The 22,107-nt window shown below is 51.9% G+C and overlaps 1 protein-coding gene across 1 annotated transcript; it reads left to right on the top strand.

Annotated features, from left to right (window-relative positions):
• The first annotated feature begins 2,223 nt into the window (after positions 1-2,223).
• On the top strand, positions 2,224-19,913 carry SPEF1 (sperm flagellar and cilia associated 1). The gene is made up of 7 exons (XM_073343071.2): positions 2,224-2,495; positions 4,896-5,007; positions 5,567-5,723; positions 13,148-13,196; positions 14,501-14,567; positions 15,929-16,040; positions 18,267-19,913. The coding sequence occupies exons 1-7, from the start codon at positions 2,264-2,266 to the stop codon at positions 18,372-18,374; spliced, it is 837 nt and encodes a 278-aa protein (XP_073199172.1). The 5' UTR covers positions 2,224-2,263; the 3' UTR covers positions 18,375-19,913.
• Positions 19,914-22,107: the final 2,194 nt, after the last annotated feature.

The following is a 22,107-nucleotide window of genomic DNA, read 5'->3' as shown; positions in this document are numbered from 1 at the left end:
TAAGAGAAGATCATTTACATCAGCTACCTTGCTCCCATTCTCAGCCAGAACAGCAGAGGGCAGATCAGTGGGGTAAGGAGGGAATGACCAGTTAACCAAACATTTTACTATTCATTTAAAACCTCCTGGTTTTGATCCTGTTTCTTCACATACTCTTAGCAGCCAAGCTGACAGCACTTCAGAGGGTCAACCACATACATCAGAGCCTGGTAACTATGGGCTTTGCAATCAGGGATGGAGGTAGCACTTTGTAGCTAGAAATAATAATCAGTTAGACTGTAAATTCTTCAGGACCTGGGCTGTCTCTCACAAGGTGTATGTACAGAGCCCAGCACAAGGGGGCCCTGATCAGCTAGAGAGTGGAGCTGCAGTACTGCTAACCCGAAGTGCTCAAAAATAATGAAATATTAAAAATAATACACTTTGGGCCTTGTGGCGGGGTGCCCCCCCACCATGCCTTGAAGGGCTTACAACAGCCCTGGGAGAGGGCTGAGAGGGAAAAAGCTGGGCTGTTTGGGAAAACAGCTACAGCTGTAGCCTGTGTAATTAGGGCCCAGCTGGCCCTTATAAGGGGGCAGTGGGCCAGAAGGAGAGAGATGCTCTGTCTAGCTACATGGAGAGAGGAGGACCTGGCTGTTTGGGAAGCTAAGGAGGGTACCTAGGGTACAGCAGTGTTGGGGAAGGGTAGAGGGAGCTGGGGAGCTCCAGCTGAGCAGAGCCCCAGGCCGAGGTAAAGGCCCACGAAAGGGAACTAAGGCTGCAGAGGAGCAGCCCAGACCTAGACAGAGGCAGCTGGTTCGACCCCTCCCCCCCCCCCCCCCCCGACTTGCTGATGATGAGTGGCGCAGACTGAAGTCTGCCCCAGGGGGTGCGGGCTAGACGATGACTGACAGTAGCCACTGAGGCAAGGGAGGGTTGGGGGTTACCCTGGGGAGGGGAGACCCAGACTGAGGGGGTACTGCCAGGGGGCAGAACCCTAATCTGGAAGCACACTGGGGTCCGGAAGGGGCATGGGGCCAGCGGCAGGCGAGACATCGACTGGCAGAGGGCGCTCCTGGCTGAAAAGAGCTAATTCCCTAGACAACCAGCAGGAGGCGCTGCAGGGGTGAGTCCCACACCATGACAGGCCTTTTTATTTGCCTCCTGTTCCGAGACTTTAGGGCTCACGTTGTAAAACTTTTGTCCACAACCCACAGGGCTAGAGACGGGGTGGGATCCACAAAGGTACTTGGGTGCCTCAGGCCAGGGTTTAGGTGACTAAGTCCCAGTTTTGGCTCCCCTGTGATCCACAAAACTCTCTTCCCAAACCCTGTGGGTGCCTAAATTCACTCTGTGTCTAGGTTTTCGGCGTTCCCACCCCACCTGTTTCTGACTTCAGACATGCGCACTGCTGCCTCCCACCAGGCACTGGGTGGGCCCCCTATCTCCCCCGGGAGCCCAAGAGCGACCTATGAATTGGAGAGAGACAGGCATTCGGGTGCCCAGGTCAGTCACACGCAGACCTGATCCGTGCTCAGAGGCATCCAGCCCCAGCCAGCCAGAGGAGGAGATGGGGGCGGTGCCCACCTTGTTCAGCCCAGCGGTTAGAGCACTCACCTGGGATGCAGGAGACCCAGGTTCAACTCTCCCTCTCTCTGCCAGCTGGGGAGAAAGGCTTTGAACAGGGGTCCCCCGCCTCTCCGGACAGTGCCCCAACCACGGAGCTATTCCCATGCGGGGAATCTCGCAGTCTCTCCTGGTGAAGCTGCTCCATGGTGGCTCACCAGTGAGAGAGCAGCTGGGGCGGGGGGACCAGGACCAGGGGTGGGAGGCTGCAGCATCTCCCCCAGCCCAGCGACGCTGTGTGTTTATCTCCGTGGAACAGCCACTGGCCCTTTGTGGATCGCAGCGTTGTCCCTGGGAGTCTCCAGGCCCTGAGCCACTAGGCCCCAACCCGTTGCGCACCCCAGCCCGGCCTCTTTGTTCAAGGACCGTGGCAATTCTCGGGGCACGCCGGGGCCCCGAGCAGAACCCCTGATTGTGGGCGGCTGGCGGTAGCAATTGGCGGTGCTGCCGTGGTGCAATTAATAATTAATCCCCCAGACCCGTGCACTGGTTATCGGCTGCATCCTTTCAGTGCAGCTCACATGCTGTGCCCTAGCTGTGTTGCTAGGCAAGCTCGTTGTCTGGCAACAGTTGCCCCCTAGCCTCTTCAGGAGGCAGAGGACTACAACTCCCAGAATCCCTGGAGTGTCCCTGGCTAGCTGGCCGTTGCCATGGTTCTATGAAAACACTATGGCTGCCTCCAGCCCTGCGGGCAGGCAGAGCCAGGGGCGAGCTTGGCCGTGCCCCGCAGGCGTGGGGGTGGAGAGGCCTGGCCTGGGCCCAGCTGGCGGCCGAGCCGATGGCGAACGGGGAGCTGGACGAGGAGAGCCTGCAGGAGCTCTACAGCTGGGTGGATGCCATCCCCCTGTCCCGACCCAAGAAGAACATCACCCGGGACTTCAGCGATGGAGGTTGGGGAGCCAGAGCCCAAGCTCCTGGAGCTGGCCGCCGGCGGGCCGGGGTCCAGACTTCACAGCTTGAGGCCTACGAGTGACCCAGGAATGGATCCTGATCAAATACCCTGAGCTTGGGGAGAGCCCAGACCCAGATCCAGACTGCATGGCTTGAGCCCTGTATGCAATGGGACCGACCTGGGATCCCAGATCCAAATTCACTGAGCTCAAGGAGAGCCCAGACCCAGACTGGATGGCTTGAGCTTTGAATGCAGTGGGACTGACCTGGGATCCTGGATTGAAATACCCTGAGCTCTGGCGGAGTCCAGACCTGGATCCAGACTCTGCTGTTTAAGTTCTCTCGCTGTAATGGGACTGACCTGGGATCCTGAATCCAAATAGCCAGTGCTCTGGGGGAGTCTAGACACAATTCTGATCTTTACAGCTGACCCCTCTTTCTATAACTGGCCACATCCACCCTTGGGATGCAGTGAACTTTGGGAGAGTTTGGATCCAGCTCTGAACTCCACAGACAGGGCCTCCTTTACCATTTGCAGATTGGGGTTGTGGGAAATGTGGGGGGAGTGTGTCAGGTTTGCACTGGTTGGTAAATGTCCATTTCACCCCCTGGTTAAAAAACAAGTTTGTATTTGTTTGTTTTTAAAAATCAAGCAATATTCACAGAGAAGAAAACTAAATTTAAAATAAGATTGCTCTAGGGTTAATAAGGAAGAGGTGAATGAGCGACTGCAAATTCCTAGTTTCTGTGTCCAAACTGCACACCGCACAACTCAGGATTATTTGCAAAGGTGGATTTAAGTCTCCTCTATGCCCCCCAATCCTGGAGCCATCTAGCCAAATCCTTGATAGCGGTCTCAATTTATGCCAGCTGCCCACAATGCCTAAAGAGAGAAGCTGCACATAGGGTAACCAGACAGCAAGTGTGAAAAATCGGGACAGGGAGTGGGTGTGTGTGGGTGTGTGTGTGTGTGTGTGTAATAGGAGCTTATATAAAAAAAAGACCCAAAAATCAGGACTGTCCCTATAAAATCAGGACATCTGGTAACCCTAGGTACACAGGTGTTACTAAAGGTAAATTTTGGCCAGCAGAACCAGGTGGTGTTGCCAACTTTTGCACACTTATCACAACTCTCATATTTCATGTTTTCCTTAAAGCCCCAGCTGCTGAAGTCAGCTGACTATGTGAGAACTTCAGCTTTCATTTCAAAAATAGGAAAGTAGGTCTCTAGCTCTCTTGGTTACAGAAAAAAGCTTGAAAACATGAGTTCTAAAGGCTCCCAAAAAACCAACAACAAAAAACCCCCCAAGGCAAATAAAGAGCCAACATTTATTTTTAAAATCTTGAATTTTTTTTTTTAAAAGCCAACCTTACAATTTTTTTCTGGGTCTGGATTATGATTTTTGACTGTGTGGTAATGCTGTTTACTGCTGTGGATTATGCATGGAAGTGAAATAACCTGGATGCCTCTCTGATCCCAGGGCGAGTTTGCAGGGTTGCTGGTTAGAAGAGATGAATTCTTCTTTGTGTATTTGTCCAAGTGTCTCTCGCTTCTGAAGTGCATGAGTCCCATGCGTGCACTCAAGAGGTGGATTAAGGTTTCCTGGGCCAGAGCAAGTGAGTGGCCCTTCCCCACCCCTTCCACTTGCAGTCCTGCTCCCATTCTGCCCCTTCCACCTGCAGCCCTGCTCATGGCCCCAGCCTGTTCTGCCTCTTCCCACCCCTGTTCCACTCACAGTACTGCCCCATTCTGCCCCCGCCCCTGCAGCCCACAATCTGTTTGCTCCTTTCTGCCCCCCTCCACTGGAGAAGCTCTGTCCCTCCTCCCCCCCACGACAGCCCTGGGGCTGCAGTGGGGAGTGAGAGTGCCTCCAGTCCCTGGACTGAAGCTGGGGTCCGGGCTCTGGCGCTTCCCCCGCTGCTCCGTGCTTCTGCTGGGGAGCGCCCCGCCCCACCCGCCCACCTGGTGCTTCTGCCGGGGCTCCGGGCTTCCACCGCCTGGTGGCAGACTTTTTTTTCCAGTGCCCCCTATAGACTGGGGCCCATGGGCACAGGCCCCGTTGGCCCAGTGGCTAATCTACCACTGCATGCACTCCCTGCATGGAGCTCATCTGCTCCAGAGTGGGATCCACTTGGACAAGTACTTGAAGTAGAATCACAGTCGCTATGAGGTAAGGAACCCTTCTTTTTCACTTAGATCTGGAATCTCTGACAGACAATGACTAGTCCTGGCTGTGGTTTATACAGTATCTTTCCTGAGCATCCATTATATATATATATATATATATATATATATAAAGGCGTGTCATTGTTTTCATTATGCAGATCATGGTGTGATGCTCATCTGACCTCTCCGAGCACTGCATTGTCACTGATTCCTCCTCTTCTTTCCTATGCAGTTCTAGCAGCAGAAGTGGTGAAATTTTACTTTCCCAAAATGGTGGAAATGCACAATTATGTCCCAGCTAATTCAACGCAACAGAAACTCTCCAACTGGGGCCATCTCAACAGGTAAACATGTGCCCAGCGCCCCTCAGGCAGCATGGTGCTGGGGAGGTCGGGCCATGGAGCTGCGGGTGCATAGGGAAAACAGTGATTCAGTTTCCTTGTTGTTTTCCCACTCCTCTGCATCTTTCTGACCTCACATCCACCTGACAATACCATGCAGCTTTTCTGCTCTGACACCCTCTGCCAACGCCAAACAGTGGCTTGGACTTCATACCTCTGATCTCCCCCCAAGTCCTGCGCAGCCTTCCTGAGCTCAGACCCCTCTTTCTGGGGCAGTGTGGATGCAACTGGAAACAAATAATTAGAGCAGCGAGATCCTAGACATTATGCAATGTTCTCCTCTACATGCTGAGCATGATCCTCCGCTGGGGTAAATCAGTGTTGCTACATTGTCTCTGAGGGAGCTACACCCACTTACCCCAGCTGAGGATCAGGCCCCTTAGTCCAGGAGAGATACTTCCACATGAGACTATTCTAGGAACTCAAGCCAGTTCTGCAGAGTGGGTGCCTGTACTGTGGTTTGACCATTCCCCTACCTGGGGGGCGGTTTGTACCCTTGCAGGAAGGTGCTGAACAAGCTGAATTTCTCCATCCCGGAAGACATGATCCGGAAGATCGTACAGTGCACGCCCGGCATGGTGGAGCTAGTGCTGCTCCCACTGCGGCAGAAAATCGAGGACAAGCAGAAGCGGAGCAAGGTGGCACCTAGCACATATCAGGTCAGCGGTGCTTGAGGGACGGCGGGCACCTCAGATGGTCAAACGTGGTGTAGGATCCTGTTGTGTATATGGGCCATGTGCTGAGGTCCTTGCTCAGGCAAACTGCCTTGGGGGCAAATGCTGGGTGAGCACTTTGGAGCTTGGCCTACAGCTGTGACAACTAGGTGTAATTTACAAACACAGAGCCATTAAACTGCATTCAGAAGGAGCATGGTTAAAGTGCAGGAAGTGTAGGAGTCATCACAGGGACTGAGGCATGAGTTCTGTTTCTGACTCACAGATGTGCTGTGTGCCCTTGAGTAAGTCACTTCATCGCTGTGTGCCTCAGTTTCCCCGTTTTCAAAATGGTCTTGCTAGACCCTCCCAGCGAGTGGGTGGGGGTTAATTCATTTATTGCAGAATAGTGACTCACCAGCCAGCGCGTCTCCCTGTGGCTGTTCATGCCATTGCAAGACCTTCCCCTTCTCCATCTGATGGCCGTTCAGGCCCTATGGTGGTCTGGTTCTAGTCACTCAGCCCAGTCACATACACTGATGTACATGGTTACCGCCCTGGAGCCTTTCCCCTATTTCAGGGCCCACCACAGGGCTCCACTGTAGCTTCCCCCTGGCTCCTTTCCCAGGCAGTAGGAACCCCAGACTCCTTTGCTGCTGGGTCTCTCACTCCCATGTCTCCCCCCTTCTGGCTCTCTTCTTCCCCTATTCTGAGCTTCTTCCCTTAGGGAATCAGCTGGGTCTGATTATGAGTTATGCCGAACACCCTCTCCCCCAGGTGGAAATGGGAGAGCTAACTGGGCCCACCAGCTCCCGTTAACCCTTCATCTATCTGTGTGTGGTTTATACACCCCATCATGTGTACGTACAGGGCTTTGAGATCCTCAGATAGAAGGCATTAAACAAGTGCACAATTGTTGTTCTGAGCAGCTCACAGCGTGTGGCCGCGAATAAAATGGTTATGCCTGCCACCAGAAATGCGCTCTTGGCCAGCGAGTGATGGAAATCAAATAGAAAAAACCATCCATTCAAAGCTCCATGCAAGCAGCACTCCATGCAGTGTGGTAGTCGGACTCGGACCACTAGGGTCGAGGGAGAGCCCAGCTACCAGTGCTGAGAGTTCAGGGCTAGGAACGGAGTGCCCCAGCCGACCCTAGCAGACTGGGTATGGGGCGAGAGGCAGGTCTTGTCAAGATACCAGTTATCCCTCAGTCGTCAGAGGGCATCAGTGTTGTTCTATGGAGCTGACAATTTAGCTGATCCCGCTGATGTTGGGATAGATGCACAGGAAGGAGGAAACTGAGTGGCGAAGGGCTAATGAAGGGGCACTAAAGCCAGGTGAGTGGAGCTGTTCTGAAGCTCAGGCATGGGTCGGGGAGGTCTCTCCTCCTCGTTCAGCGTGAGCCCACCTCCAGCCGCTCACCCTTAACCCCTTCTCAGTCGCACCCCTCGTCCCTGCTGTGCCTCATGACGAGGCTCCGAGGGAAGCCTCGCGGGGCTGATAGTGTCGGTGCACGTATAGGAATGGCATGGGCTGCCGCCCATGTCGGGATGCCAGGCAATGAAATGGGCGATAAAGCATCAAAAAGGACCTTAGAAAACAAGGCGGTTGATCTACCGAGTCCCCCGAGGCTCGGTCTATGCTACAGACTCGTGTCGGTGTAAGTTCGGCGCTCGGGCAAATCCGCCCCTCTGGGCGATGCAGTTCTACCGACCACACTGCTGCTGCAGACAGCGCTACGGCGACCTGAGGCAGGAGCACCAGAACCCCAGTAGAAGTGGGGGTGGGGAGGAGGGAATGAGGCCCGGTCCCTCTCAGTGGCCCTCTCACTTTTAAAAGTGGGGGAGGCCATGCCCCCCTCCCCAGTTCTGGCCCCCCTGAAGGGGGTGCTTCTCCTGTCAATATAGCTACTGCCTCTCGAGGAAGTGGAGTACCTACACCAATGGGAGAATCTCCCCGTCGGTGAGGTCGTGTCTCCTCCTAAGCCTGCAGTGCTGTATGCGTAGACAAGCTCTGCCTCAACAGGAATGCAAAAGTGTGGTTAAGGGAGAACTCGCGAAGGCACAGCAAGAACTATGGCGCAAAGAGGAAAAAGGAGGAAGGGTCTATGAAATGTGCCCGAACCTTGAGGATGCAGTTATCCTTCACAGCTATGGCTGCACAGTAATTACCTGGAGAGTGCGAAGCGCTCCTAAGTTCTGCTCAACGTGCACAAAGTCGGGTTGTGCGAAGGTAAAGAAACAGTTGAGCATCTGCTTTGGCAAAGCAGGGAGAATTTTTACAGAGACAGATTCTTGATGAAGAACAGAGGCCTCAAGGTGAATAGTCCGAAAGGATCGGTAAGGCCCTGGGAAAGTGGGGCAGTGTGGAAAAAGCATGATTCTGCTTTTTCAAAGACACAGGACAAGGTGAGGACAGATTTTGGAATATGTGAAAACCTGCAGTACATGGCAGTTGCAGCCTCGCATGCTGAGCCGCTGCACCAGACTGCCCCAGTAAAAGAGAGCAGGGGCCTGCAGCGTGCTGCTGGTCTTCGAAGACGACCTGATTGCAAGTTACTATGCAAAACAGCTTCAACAAGGGACTGGAGACGGGGCCAAATTCTTCTCTCACGCCTCTCTGTGTAAATCCAGAGTAATCCCATAGTCTGCAATGGAGCTGCTTTGGTTTTACCCAGTGTAAATCAGAGCAGGGACTGGGGGCTGGCTGGTGACTCTTCTCCTGGCTGGTCACCGGGGATGATGATGATGATGATAGTTACTGGTGCAGGAAGTGAAACCAGATATTATAGGTATAACAGAGACCTGGTGGAATAGTAGTCATGACTGGGCTACAGGTATTGAAGGGTCTGTGCTGTTTAGGAAAGACCGAAATAAAGGTAAAGGTGGTGGAGTAGCACTGTATATCAATGATGAGATAGAATGTAAAGAAATAAGAAGCGATGAAATGGATATGACTGAGTCTGTCTGGGCAACAATTAAATTGGGGAAGAAAACTATTAGAGCCTCCCCTGGGATAGTGCTTGGGGTGTGCTATAGACCGCCGGGATCTAATTTGGATATAGATAGAGCCCTTTTTAATGTTTTTAATAAAGTAAATACTAATGGAAACTGTGTGATCATGGGAGACTTTAACTTCCCAGATATAGACTGGAGGACGAGTGCTAGTAATAATAATAGGGCTCAGATTTTCCTAGATGCGATAGCTGATGGATTCCTTCAGCAAGTAGTTGCTGAACCGACTAGAGGGGATGCCATTTTAGATTTGGTCTTGGTGAGTAATGAGGACCTCATAGAGGAAATGGTTGTAGGGGATAATCTTGGCTCAAGTGATCATGAGCTAATTCAGTTCAAACTGAATGGAAGGATTAACAAAAATAAATCTGCAACTAGGGTTTTTGATTTCAAAAGGGCTGACTTTCAAAAATTAAGGAAATTAGTTAGGGAAGTGGATTGGACTGAAGAATTTATGGGTTTAAAGGTAGAGGAGGCCTGGGATTATTTTAAATTAAAGCTGCAGAAGCTATCGGAAGCCTGCATCCCAAGAAAGGGGAAAAAATTCATAGGCAGGAGTTGTAGACCAAGCTGGATGAGCAAGCATCTTAGAGAGGTAATTAAGAAAAAGCAGAAAGCATATAGGGAGTGGAAGAAGGGAGGGATCAGTAAGGAAAGCTACCTTATTGAGGTCAGAATATGTAGGGATAAAGTGAGACAGGCTAAAAGTCAAGTAGAGTTGGACCTTGCAAAGGGAATTAAAACCAATAGTAAAAGGTTCTATAGTCATATAAATAGGAAGAAAACAAAGAAAGAAGAAGTGGGACCGCTAAAAACTGAGGATGGAGTGGAGGTCAAGGATAATCTAGGCATGGCCCAATATCTAAACAAATACTTTGCCTCAGTCTTTAATAAGACTAAAGAGGATCTTAGGGATAATGGTAGCATGATAAATGGGAATGAGGATATGGAGGTAGACATCACCATATCTGAGGTAGAAGCGAAACTCAAACAGCTTAATGGGACTAAATCGGGGGGCCCAGATAATCTTCATCCAAGAATATTAAAAGAATTGGCACAAGAAATTGCAAGCCCATTAGCAAGAATTTTTAATGAATCTGTAAACTCAGGGGTTGTACCGTATGATTGGAGAATTGCTAACATAGTTCCTATTTTTAAGAAAGGGAAAAAAAGTGATCCAAGTAATTATAGGCCTGTTAGTTTGACATCTGTAGTATGCAAGGTCTTGGAAAAAATTTTGAAGGAGAAGGTAGTTAAGGACATTGAAGTCAATGGTAAATGGGACAAAATACAACATGGTTTTACAAAAGGTAGATCGTGCCAAACCAACCTGATCTCCTTCTTTGAGAGAGTAACAGATTTTTTAGATAAAGGAAACGCAGTGGATCTAATTTACTTAGATTTTAGTAAGGCGTTTGATACTGTGCCACATGGGGAATTATTAGTTAAATTGGATAAGATGGGCATCAATAGGAAAATTGAAAGGTGGATAGGGAATTGGTTAAAGGGGAGACTACAACGGGTCCTACTGAAAGGTGAACTGTCAAGTTGGAGGGAGGTTACCAGTGGAGTTCCTCAAGGATCAGTTTTGGGACCAATCTTCTTTAATCTTTTTATTACTGACCTGGGCACAAAAAGTGGGAGTGTGCTAATAAAGTTTGCAGATGATACAAAGCTGGGAGGTATTGCTAATTTAGAGAAGGACAGGGATACCCTACAGGAGGATCTGGATGACCTTGTAAACTGGAGTAATAGGAATAGGATGAAATTTAATAGTGAGAAGTGTAAGGTCATGCATTTAGGGATTAATAACAAGAATTTTAGTTATAAGCTAGGGACGCATCAACTAGAAGTAACGGAGGAGGAAAAGGACCTTGGAGTATTGGTTGATCATAGGATGACTATGAGCTGCCAATGTGATATGGCTGTGAAAAAAGCTAATGTCGTCTTGGGATGCATCAGGAGAGGTATTTCCAGTAGGGATAAGGAGGTTTTAGTACCGTTATATAAGGCACTGGTGAGACCTCACCTGGAATACTGTGTGCAGTTCTGGTCTCCCATGTTTAAGAAGGATGAATTCAAACTGGAACAGGTACAGAGAAGGGCTACTAGGATGATCCGAGGAATGGAAAACTTGTCTTATGAAAGGAGACTCAGGGAGCTTGGCTTGTTTAGCCTAACTAAAAGAAGGTTGAGGGGAGATATGATTGCTCTCTATAAATATATCAGAGGGATAAATACCAGAGAGGGAGAGGAATTATTTAAACTCAGTACCAATGTGGACACAAGAACAAATGGATATAAACTGGCCACTAGGAAATTTAGATTAGAAATTAGACGAAGGTTTCTAACCATCAGAGGAGTGAAGTTTTGGAATAGCCTTCCGAGGGAAGTAGTGGGGGCAAAAGATCTATCTTGCTTTAAGATTAAACTCGATAAGTTTATGGAGGAGATGGTATGATGGGATAACATGGTTTTGGTAATTAAATATTCATGGTAAATAGGCCCAATGGCCTGTGATGGGTTTTTAGATGGGGTAAGATCCAAGTTACCCGGGAAAGAATTTTCTGTAGTATCTGGCTGATGAATCTTGCCCATATGCTCAGGGTTTAGCTGATCGCCATATTTGGGGTCGGGAAGGAATTTTCCTCCAGGGCAGATTGGAAGGCCCTGGAGGTTTTTCGCCTTCCTCTGTAGCATGGGGCACGGGTCACTTGCTGGAGGATTCTCTGCTCCTTGAGGTCTTCAAACTACAATTTGAGGACTTCAATAGCACAGATATAGGTGTGAGGTCTTTTTTAGGAGTGGTGGGTGAAATTCTGTGGCCTGCATTGTGCAGGAGGTCAGACTAGATGATCATAATGGTCCCTTCTGGCCTAAATATCTATGAATCTATGAATTTCCTGCCGGAGAACAGCCGCTGGAGAGAGATGGCTCTTACTCATGGGCCTTAGGCAGACACCAGTATACAGAGTGGGCCAGACTCTTCTCCGTCACGCCCGTGTAAACCCGGAATAACTCTGCTGGAGCCAGTGGAGTTGCTCTGCTGGAACTTGGTCCGGTCCCTCCTGGGGTGGAGTGATTGCAGCGGAGCAGACTATGGCTGAGCGTCACCCGCTCCTGCATGTTACCCCCTAGCCACAGCTGTGAGATGCACATCATCTGCGTGGCTAATACACCAGTCATCATGCAATTGCCCTACCTTGGCCGCTCCACTCACTGGTGTTTCAGAGGTGACGCCTCTCTCCCTGCTTGTCCGGACTGCAGAATCTTTGTGGCCGCTCCCTCCCTCCCCATACACCCACGCTCTGTAATCAGCCACATGGACTTAGTGTTTTATAATCCCAGCAACGGCGGTTTGTCCCCTCTTCAGTGCGAGCGTGACGGCCCCAGCGAGTGAGCGCTGCTGGCTACAGCTCAGGCGTTAGCAGGGCAAGTTGTGTCAGAGGGACCCCGCCCCACCAAGGTGAGGACAGTGTTGTCTCCATGGCCCATCAATGCGCCGCCTCTCTGCTGAGACTGGCAGTGAGGTGGCCGATCTGTGCCAGGGTGATGGTGCTTTGGAAATGTGGACACCGGTGTCCTAGCAACCGGACTGAGACTAGACCAGACCTATTTTTATTAGACTTAAAAGAAAAAAGGGGATTTCAACTGATGACCAGATTTCTCTGACCAATAGGTCTAGTTAACTGTACAAAACCCTGCAAGGCCTTCCTGGGGAAGAGGTTTCTGATAGCAGAGGGCTCTAATCTAGTAGAATGAGACCCCGCGGTTGGCAGCTGAAGCTAGACGAATGCCGTCTAGACATAAGGTGTACGTTTTGTAAATGATGAGGCTAACTGTTGTCGCAACCTACCCTAGTGATGTGGTGGGTTCCCCATCACTCGGGGGCCTTAAATCCCAGCTGGATGTCTTTCTATATGTTGGGCTATAGCTCCAACAGAAGGGCTGGGCTTGATGCAGAAATCACTGGGTGCGGGCCTTTCCGCGGTGTCCGACTAGATAGTCATAATGGCCCTGTCTGACCTGTGAAACCCCACAGTACTGAGTTCATAGGGACCCCCATCCTCAGTGTCTTTCCTAAAGACTTGTTCCATGTTTCCACTGACAGGGCACTGCAAGTTCGGCCTAAGGCCCCCAAGTGTTCCAGTCCCCCCTGTTATCAGATATTGTACCAGGAACTGGCTGGGGGGGATGCGCCACTGCCCCCTACTGGATGGGATCAGAGCTGCTCCGCCCATGTCATTTCCTGTGTGCCACCTTGTATTCTGCCTTCACTCAGACCCACTCATCTCTGCAATATCCTGATCGTTGCCATCTTGCCGCCTATGGAAGTCTTGCCAGGCCTCTCTTGGGAGGAAGCTGACAGTGGATTGCAAGGCATTTTCACTTGAACCATGTGTTTTCTCTGTGCAGGAGCTGGGCACACGCTATGCACTCAATGAGAATGGCCATATGGAAACAGGTAGGAGTGACAGGAGTCTCTCTGAGCAGTATGTGTGTTCTGGGGGAGTTAGCTTCCATCCCTGCCACGTGGCTCTGTGACCCTGGGCAAGTCTCTCAGTCTCCCTGTGCCTCAGTTTCCCACCTGTACAATGGGGATGTGCTGTCCTGCATTGCAGGGGTGTGAAGAAGATACATGATTTGCATTACAGTAGCACCTAGAGGGCCTGATGGAGTTTGCGGCCCCATTGTGCTGGATGCTGTACAGATGTAGTGTCGACTCAAAGACACAACAGCTGAGGAATGGGAGAATGGGAAGATTCTCTCCTGTAAGCTGACACACAGAGAGGGACTCGTAACGGCTACTAAAATTGATGGACATCAGGAGCCTAAATACCTTGGAGGATCTGGGCCCGAGTGACTTACCCAGGGCCCAAGACAGAGCCACAAATTGAGCTGGATTTGCTGGTCCCAGCCCAGTGCCTTAACCACAAAACCAGCTACGTTAGTTACCGTTGCTGGAGAGTCCAGCTATTATGATGCTGCAGCTCTAGAAATACCTGCAGAGATTTCATAGGTCAAGTGGCTTCTTCACCAACTGCTTGGCCTCTAGGAATCTGCAGAGTCTGTAAGTCCTTGTAGCTTTTTCTAAGGGGACCAGCTAGCAGAAGGAAGGATGGTCTTGGATTAAAGAACAAAGCTGTAAACCAGGAGATCTGGGGTTCAGAACCAGCTCTGCCATGGACTTGCTGTGGCAAGTCACTTCCCCTCTCCATGTGCTAGGTAAGGCAGGGATAATGGCAAGGCTGACTGACAGCACTAGGCGTACATGAGCTTTTCAGATGGACGGTGCTAGCAAGGTGCCATTTCCCCAGTGGGCTCAAGCATGAGACCCTTCCTGTTAGCCCCACTGGAATTCAGAGCTGCCCCCTCTGAAGCCTTACGACTCCCAGCCCATACCTGTGAGCTCATAGAGCCCGAGGTGAGATTGGCACACAAGTAAACTACCCCAGCATGTGTGCGCGGCACCTCTCCGCTGCTCCCTGGGGGAGTCAATGGGACTTGCAGTGACAGCAGTTCCTCGCTCCAGACAGTAGTTCTAACCTGACCCTGCTCGCAGAGGCCAGATGCGCCTGTCGCAGAACTGGCTGGGCGTGCCCAGCCAATCAGCCAGTGTTTAAGCTGCCCAGGGTCCTAAGGCCTCACTTTCCCAGTTTCAGCTAAGGCTCAGTTCTGCCCTTGCTGAGGCTCCCATGGAAGCGGGTTACACTGGGGTAACAGAGGGCTTGATCTGCGGCTGTAACCGAACGTGGTTTGTGTTACCAGGCTATTCGTCAAAGCCAAAGACCAATGCAGCAGGGATCTACGTGCAGCAGTCCCCACGAGCTGAAAGGTAAAGTCTGCCCTAGGATCACCCCACAAACTGACAACAGTGTTTATTGATACAGTCCCCGCATGACCCTTTAGAACTACAGCCCCTTCCTGGTTACTTGGCTGGGAGCCCTCCAAGGAATGCTCAGGTGCTCCACAAGGGTCCGGGGGAGCGGCAGGTAGCTGGCCCTTCTGTCCTCTGGGCTCTACTGCTCTAGGGAAAAATGGAGGCCCCCCGCTTCACAGGACTGTCAATCCAACCCTTCCCAAAGGGCAAGTGAAATGCAAACCCTTCCTGGCCGGGACAGCTTTGCCCCCGAGATTTATGGAAGTGAACGGCCCACCTGAGCAAAGAGGAAATCTCCATGGTACTTTTGTCGCATATTTGCACACAGGCCCAGATCCTCAGCGGGGGTAAGTCAGTGAAGTTCCACTACCATCCACAGAGCGAGGCTGAATTACCCCAGCTGAGGATCGGGCCCTTAGCGTGTGCCAGGACGCGCCCACCCCCAGCACTGCTCAGTGCCCCTGCACACCTTCTGCCTCTTGCTGCTACCAGGGTTTGTCTAAGCTGAGCCGCCCTGCAGCCTCACAACAAAGAGCACAGGGGAATCGGACACCTGCTTGGGCTTTCAGTTTGCCTGGGCCACTCTAGTGGTGCCAACCTAACCCCCGCTCGGCAGAGGCCTGGCACTTTCACCCCTTCACGCTGCTGTGTGCAGCCCTCTCTGCTGCCAGCCCAGATCCCAGTGAGCAGCAGGGACTGTTCCTAAAGCAAAACATCCAAGGACCATCCTGCCACTCACTGAGATGGTTAAACCTGTGATGTCCCGAGGAAGGAAGAGGGAACGTGATGTCTGCCTTGGCCTCCCTTATGTCTACCAGTGGGCCAGGGTTTATCCCAGGGTGGCTTATGTAAGTGAGAGAGGCAAAGCCCGAATCTCCTCTCACCTGGTGTAACCCTGTTGATGGCTTTGGAGTTCCTCCTGACTTACATCAGCGCATGGGAGGGGAGAATCAGGCTCATCAATTCACTCGGCCCCGGTGCATTCAGGCCAGTGGGAGATAGGCGCTCTGATGCCAAGGCTGAGTATGACCTGCGGAAGGAGAGATGGGGCCTGTTGTTCGTTCCAGTCTGTCTGAAATGCCCAGACAATGGCACATCCACTGCTTCCCTTGAGACACTGTTGCCCATCTAGTCCAGCAAGTGGCTGATGGAGGGCAGTCCAGTCCCCTGCGCTGCATCCAGCCTAGTTCTCAATGGCCCCCATGATGGGGCTCCCACCCCTTCCATAGGGGACCCTCTGCGATCTGACGGAGCTCACTGTGGGCAAGTCTCTCCTCCTCCTACATGTATATCTCTGGTTTTACTTCTTTCCCCAGGATGAACAAGGACCAGCAAGGCTATGCCCAGGCACTGCAGGGAGACACCAGCTTCCGCATTCAGTTAGTGGAGAGGGAGCAGGCTCTGCTGGCGTGTCAAGAGATGGTCCAGGTGAGGACAGTTCGCATGCTGTCCGTGGAACAGCAAGACATCCTCTGAAAGTATGCCGGGCTTTGCCCACAGCCACCTCCATGGCTCATCCCACCCCACCCCACCCTCTGGGTAGGGAATACCCACTTCCCATGATGCCCACGGGACGGGAGTCCTCAGCCAGCGTGGAGGTGACTGCACAAGACTGGCTTTCCTGCCTCCAACTCAGCACCTCCACTAGTCGCAATGGTGGGACCATTAGCATAGACTAGCTGCCAGGATCTTAATCGGCTCCATGTCGGTCCAGCGGTTGGAGCTGTAGGCGGACAGGCTTGAGGGGTCAACCTAGAGTCGGTAGCTGGGGTCTGGAGCCAAAGGTCAAGCCAGAATCAATAGCCATGAACCAGAGGTCAGGGCAAGGAGTGAGGAACAAGGCTGGGTCTATCTTGGCTGCAAGTCAGACCTCCTTGTTGCACAGACAGCTTCCTGCTCCTCTCTCCAGGCTTAAATAGTAGGTCTGGGCAAATGATTGCTCATGGGAGGAGCTGCCAGTCATTTCTACCAGGGCAGCACTTCCTGCAGTGACTGGTCTCCCAGGATGTAGGCAGAGCCATGGTCCATGCACCCAAGGCTGCCTGGTGATGCCACCTGCCCAGGGCCCCGTAGGTCTAGGCTCAAGAACCCTGGGTGAGGATTCACAGTATGTCGACACTGCACTCAGATGAGTGACTGCAGCCCATGTAGTTCGGGTACCACCAGCAGTGAAACCAGGGCAGGAGCTGGGAACGGGTGACAGGGAATGGATCATGTGGTGATGCCCTGGTCTGTTCATTCCCTCTGGGGCACCTGGCATTGGCCACTGTCAGAAGACAAGATACCGGGCTAGATGGATCTTTGGTCTGATCCAGGCTGGCCATTCTTATGTTCTTATGGCAGCATGGGCTTCGGTGCAGGTTAGCCACTCGACACCCGTGCTGCTGGGGCTTGGCCGCTGTTGGTATGTGAGCAAGCTAGAGAAAAGCTAGTGGATTGGAGTGGAGACAGACCCACTGTGGTTAAAATGCTGGGGATGGGTAGGGTCCCATAGACTGCTGTGCTGGGGCTTGCAATGGTGGGAAATGATAGGACAGTAAGTCTAGTGTAGACAAGGCCAAGATTTCAGCAAGCCATAGCCCATCATGACTCGTGTGCAGGGCTCCCTGTGCAGCCACATGGCCTGCTGGTCAGCCTGGCTCTGTACTTGCATATGAGATGCAGCCGCAGCTCCAAGAAGCCTGCAGTCCGGTTCAGACCCAGACAAAACAGCTCAGACAAGCATAAGCCCCCAGGTGATGGCACGGTCCCAAGGGGGTGAAGACAATGTGAAGTCCTGCCTGGGCCATTCTTGCAAAGCTCTGCAGAAGAAGGTGTGTTTTATGGCCGTCTTTGAAGGTGGTGAGAACAAGTGATGTTATGACAGTATCTGATACCCAAGAGCTGGGTGATCCTACTGATCTTGTGTCACTTACTGGGGACTGATGGAAATGTGAGGTAGAAACAAGGGTCATAGAATCATAGAATATCAGGGTTGGAAGGGACCCCAGAAGGTCATCTAGTCCAACCCCCTGCTCAAAGCAGGACCAATTCCCAGTTAAATCATCCCAGCCAGGGCTTTGTCAAGCCTGACCCTAAAAACCTCTAAGGAAGGAGATTCTACCACCTCCCTAGGTAACGCATTCCAGTGTTTCACCAGGGTCTGGTTGCATGTTTGATGGGAGATCAAAAGAAGAAGAACATAGTCATTACTGCCAGCCCCAAAGATCCTGTTAGATCTTGCCATTGGCTTAAAGCACAAGACATAAAAAAAAATACTGGATTCTTTTTCATGAGAAACGGTATAGCCTAGTAGGTAGAGCGCTTGACTCAGGAGGCCTGGGTTCTAGTCCTGGTTTTGCCACTGTCCTGCTGGGTGACCTTGAGCTAATCTCTGCCCCTCTCCATACCTCAGTTTCACCATCTATAAAATGGGGATCATGATACTGATCTCCTTTGCTAAGTGCTTTGAGGTCTACTGATAAGTCCTCGATTAAAAGCTAGGTAGGAGAAAGAGGACACATGTAAAAGTAGGCAGAGACAGGCATAAGCTGCAGAATTCAGAACTGGCTCCAGCCTGCAAGGCCCATGGGGCTGGAATAAAGGGCTTGGTTTGGGCCCCTCTCTTTAAAAAAGGCCGATCACCCCAGCCAGCATGTGCTTCCCTTTGCTCAGATCCTGCAGATGAAGGTGCGGCGGCTGGAACACCTGCTCCACCTAAAGAACGTTCGGATTGACGACCTCACGAGGCGCCTCCAGCAAGTGGAGCAGAAACAGAAATGAGGCAGGGCTCGGTTTCCCTGCGACTCTCTCACCCTCAAACTTCTCACAGGCACATTTGTGAGAGCCGGCGTTCCTGTGCCTCTCCCACTGCTAATCGCTGCTCCTGGGCTTGGAGAGACCGAGCCATCACAGGCAGGACTGGTAGAGGTCTGCATCTGAATAATGACACAGGGCTCCCAGTTACTTACAATCCAAGGGCAAGACTGAGGGGAAAAAATAAGGCCTAGAGTCCAAGAGTGAGAAATGCACAAGCACAGGTGGCAAAGGCAGATCTAGAAGTTCACCTGCCATTGTGCACGAGGGTGTGGTAGTTGTCTAAGTGCACCGGTGATTGCGCATGCGTTTGTTAGTCACGCACATGCAGCTGCAATCAGTCGGCTTTGCATTCTTTGCAGTTATGGACAGGGACCCACAGTTGTGCATGCATTCATACAACTGCAAGAAATGCTAGTGCAAATGTGCGCTCACAAATGTGCTCGGGCTGAGGCAGTATTTTGAGTGCCAGGTTTTCTATCTACAACCAAATCCAGCGACTTTGCTGAATATAGACTCCTTTTGCTTTCTGTGCTTTAGTACCAGGCCACCCCTTCGCTTGTTAGTTGTTTTAAAGAGCCCCAAACTACCCCCTCTTGTTCCATCGGGTGACTCTTGGGTGACAGCTGGCTGGAGATGCATGGGGAAGGAATGGATCATTCACAAGGATGCTTTTCGACAGGTGCGATCCTGGAGCCCTCACTCAGGGACAACTCCCACTGAAGGGTAAGGATCTGTCTACGCAGCTAACGCTGTGCACAGGGCAGCCTACCTGAGCCAGCTTGAATCCAGCTAGCGCAGGTAACGCAGCCATGAAGCCAACACAGCACAGGGTACGGAGCAGAATGCGTGGCCAGGCTCTGTGCCAGGCAGCACTACCCAGGCTGATGCCCCATCCGCTCTGTCATGCCCAGCTGGTGCTGTGTAGACACACCCTGAGGAAGGCCCTCTGGGATCAGACCCGGTGGAGATCAGTCGCCTCCACCCATTGATCAGTTTACTCTGGGCTCCATTTGGCTACAAGCATGAAAAGACCCTCAGCTCCTGGCTCTCTGCTCCTTACAGTTTGTTGGGGTTCCCCTGCCTTTGGGTGGCTTTCAGAGGCTGCCTGATTAGTAGTCCAAGGGCTGATAATAGCAACAGGCGGAGGGCTGACCAATCACAGCCACAGAGAGGCCCCCTGCTGGGGAGGGGCTGCGCTGCTCAGACATGAAAGCTCCAAACTCAGGGCCAGCCCCTCACCTGCTGTGAACGGCAGTAACTGTACTGAGGTCAATGGGCCAGGTCCCGGCTGCTGTGAAGGGGAGAAGCTGTACTGAGGTCAATGGGCCAGGTCCCGGCTGCTGTGAAGGGGAGAAGCTGTGCTGAGGTCAATGGGCCAGGTCCCGGCTGCTGTGAACGGCAGTAACTGTACTGAGGTCAATGGGCCAGGTCCCGGCTGCTGTGAAGGGGAGAAGCTGTGCTGAGGTCAATGGGCCAGGTCCCGGCTGCTGTGAAGGGGAGAAGCTGTACTGTCACAGCAGCCGGGACCTGGCCCATTGACCTCAGTACAGCTTCTCCCGTTCAATGGGCCAGGTCCCGGCTGCTGTGAAGGGGAGAAGCTGTACTGTCACAGCAGCCGGGACCTGGCCCATTGAACGGGAGAAGCTGTACTGAGGTCAATGGGCCAGGTCCCGGCTGCTGTGAAGGGGAGAAGCTGTACTGAGGTCAATGGGCCAGGTCCCGGCTGCTGTGAAGGGGAGTAGCTGTACTGAAGTCCGTGAAGCGATGCTGACTTGCATCAGTGGGGAATCTGGCCCATAAATGCTCTTCTAGCTAGGGATGGGACCGAGCTGCTGAAGCTGGCCCTGCATTCTGAACATGTGGGAGCTGGAGGGTGTTTGGATAAAGAGCTGCACTTTGACCCAAAGGGAGCCTGTGTGTGGGTTCAGACTGACACCTCCTGAAATTCTGAGGTATGGGGGTCAGAGGCTGGGGTTCAGGCCCTGCTCTGTTATCTTCTCTACAGCCAGTGACCTCGCTGCACTATCGCTTGGCACAACACATTTGCCTTCAGCTTCCTTTGGTCCTGGAGAATGGCTGAATTCCCATGCAAGCCCAGTGACTCCCCCGGGAGGGAGAATGCCCCATTGACCTCTGGGGAGTTAGTCCTGGTTTGCAGCAGGGTCAGGGAGAGCAGAGTCTGGCCCTGTGTTTCTCCAAGGCAGGAGCAGCATAAGGATACCATTAAGCAGCAGCTGATGGGAACGCTCAGGTTAGGAACCATCCTGCTCACTGGTAGGGCCCAAAAGTGGCTCCCATCTGATGAGCACCCAGTGCCAATCAGGCCCTGATCCGGCACCCACTGGTGTCATTGGGACTCTTCCCACTGACATCAACAGACTTTGGGCCCCTCAGGATCCCGCTCCAGTTCCGAATGGAGGGGGTCCATCAGGGCCAGGGCAGCCACCATTAACTGGTCCCCTTGTTGGCAGCCTCAGAGGGACCACTGACTGAATGAGCCAAGAAGACTGAATTCCCTGGACACCCGTTCTGGCTGGGACAGTGCAGGGAAGTTTGCTGCTGGGGTGTTCAGCCACCAGGGCTGTCAAGCCAACACTAAACTGAGCCAGGGAAGTCACTTTGCTGCTTTCCCTTGTATTTCCTGTGTGGCGAGGGAAGCATCGTCCCTTTGTGCTTTGTAACTAGGGGTGCTGCATCAGGATCCTTGCCTCTCTGGAGTCAGTCTACGCCTGCACCCTCTCCTTGCATCACTGTTGCTGGCAGCACTGCAAGCACCGGAGGATGGAAGGCAACAGGAGGTGGAGGAAAATCTCCTCTTATCTTTAATCTCTGCTCCATCTTGTGCATCCTACCATGGCAGTCGATACCTCTGCATCATGCAGGCTGAAATAGCAGAATACCAAGCAAAGCATGGGAGATAATTTGTGGCCTATATTTTATCCACTTTGCCGGTAGGCCTGTTGGTCACCTCCACCAATATCCAGGTATCAGATGCTTGGGGGCAAAACCTAGCTGGGTATGTATTTCAACACCTGCCAAGGGGACTCCCCCCCAGTTATCTACCATATGGACCTCATTATGTACAATATGGACCGCAGTAGCAACCATATGTATACCTTATCATCTCATGATGTTCCATTGCTATTTCAATGGAGCATAGCAGACCAGATGCTACAGTTGAGGGTTAGGTTATTCTGGGTTGTAAGACTTGGCGCTCTCTGCTAGCTCCACCTTCCTAGCTGATCAGCACCCATGTGCTAATTTTCCAGACTGGCACTGGCAGTTACTCATTGTTGATGATTTTTTAATTGTTTTATTTACCAATCTCTGTTTAGATTATTGTGTTGCTGTTTGGTGTGGACTCTGCTGTCAGCATAACCCAGGGGGTTATGGGTATAAGGGTTCCCTGTATCATTTTCAGTCTAAAAGTGTTTATTTCCTTTCCTCCTGATGTGTGGGGGTGTGTGTGTGTGTGTGAGAGAGTGAGTCGATGCAGACATTTGAGAGTAAAACCTGATGCTTGCAAATGTCTCAGCAGCTGGGTCTCCATGTGAAGTCAGCAATGCTCTGCTTGTTAGTCAGGATTTCTTGGCAAGTAGTGGGTGGGGTGGGCAATAAGCTTTGGAAACATCTGGCTTCCCACATACCCAAACCCAGGCCGCCTGCTGTGCACCGTCATGCCCAGAAGATGGCAGCA

This window comes from Lepidochelys kempii, chromosome 4 (assembly GCF_965140285.1).
Source record: "Lepidochelys kempii isolate rLepKem1 chromosome 4, rLepKem1.hap1, whole genome shotgun sequence".
Lineage (NCBI taxonomy): Eukaryota > Metazoa > Chordata > Testudines > Cheloniidae > Lepidochelys > Lepidochelys kempii.
The sequence above is the reverse complement of the archived record's forward strand: the minus strand, read 5'-3'. Positions and strand labels throughout refer to the sequence as shown.

Excerpts from the sequence above, each read along its gene's own strand:
- SPEF1 (XM_073343071.2), top strand. The coding sequence starts at position 2,264 with ATGAAAACACTATGGCTGCCTCCAGCCCTGCGGGCAGGCAGAGCCAGG. Across the intron at positions 5,008-5,566 it reads AACTGGGGCCATCTCAACAG|GAAGGTGCTGAACAAGCTGA; the intron begins GTAAACATGTGC and ends GTACCCTTGCAG. Across the intron at positions 16,041-18,266 it reads CGTGTCAAGAGATGGTCCAG|ATCCTGCAGATGAAGGTGCG; the intron begins GTGAGGACAGTT and ends CCCTTTGCTCAG.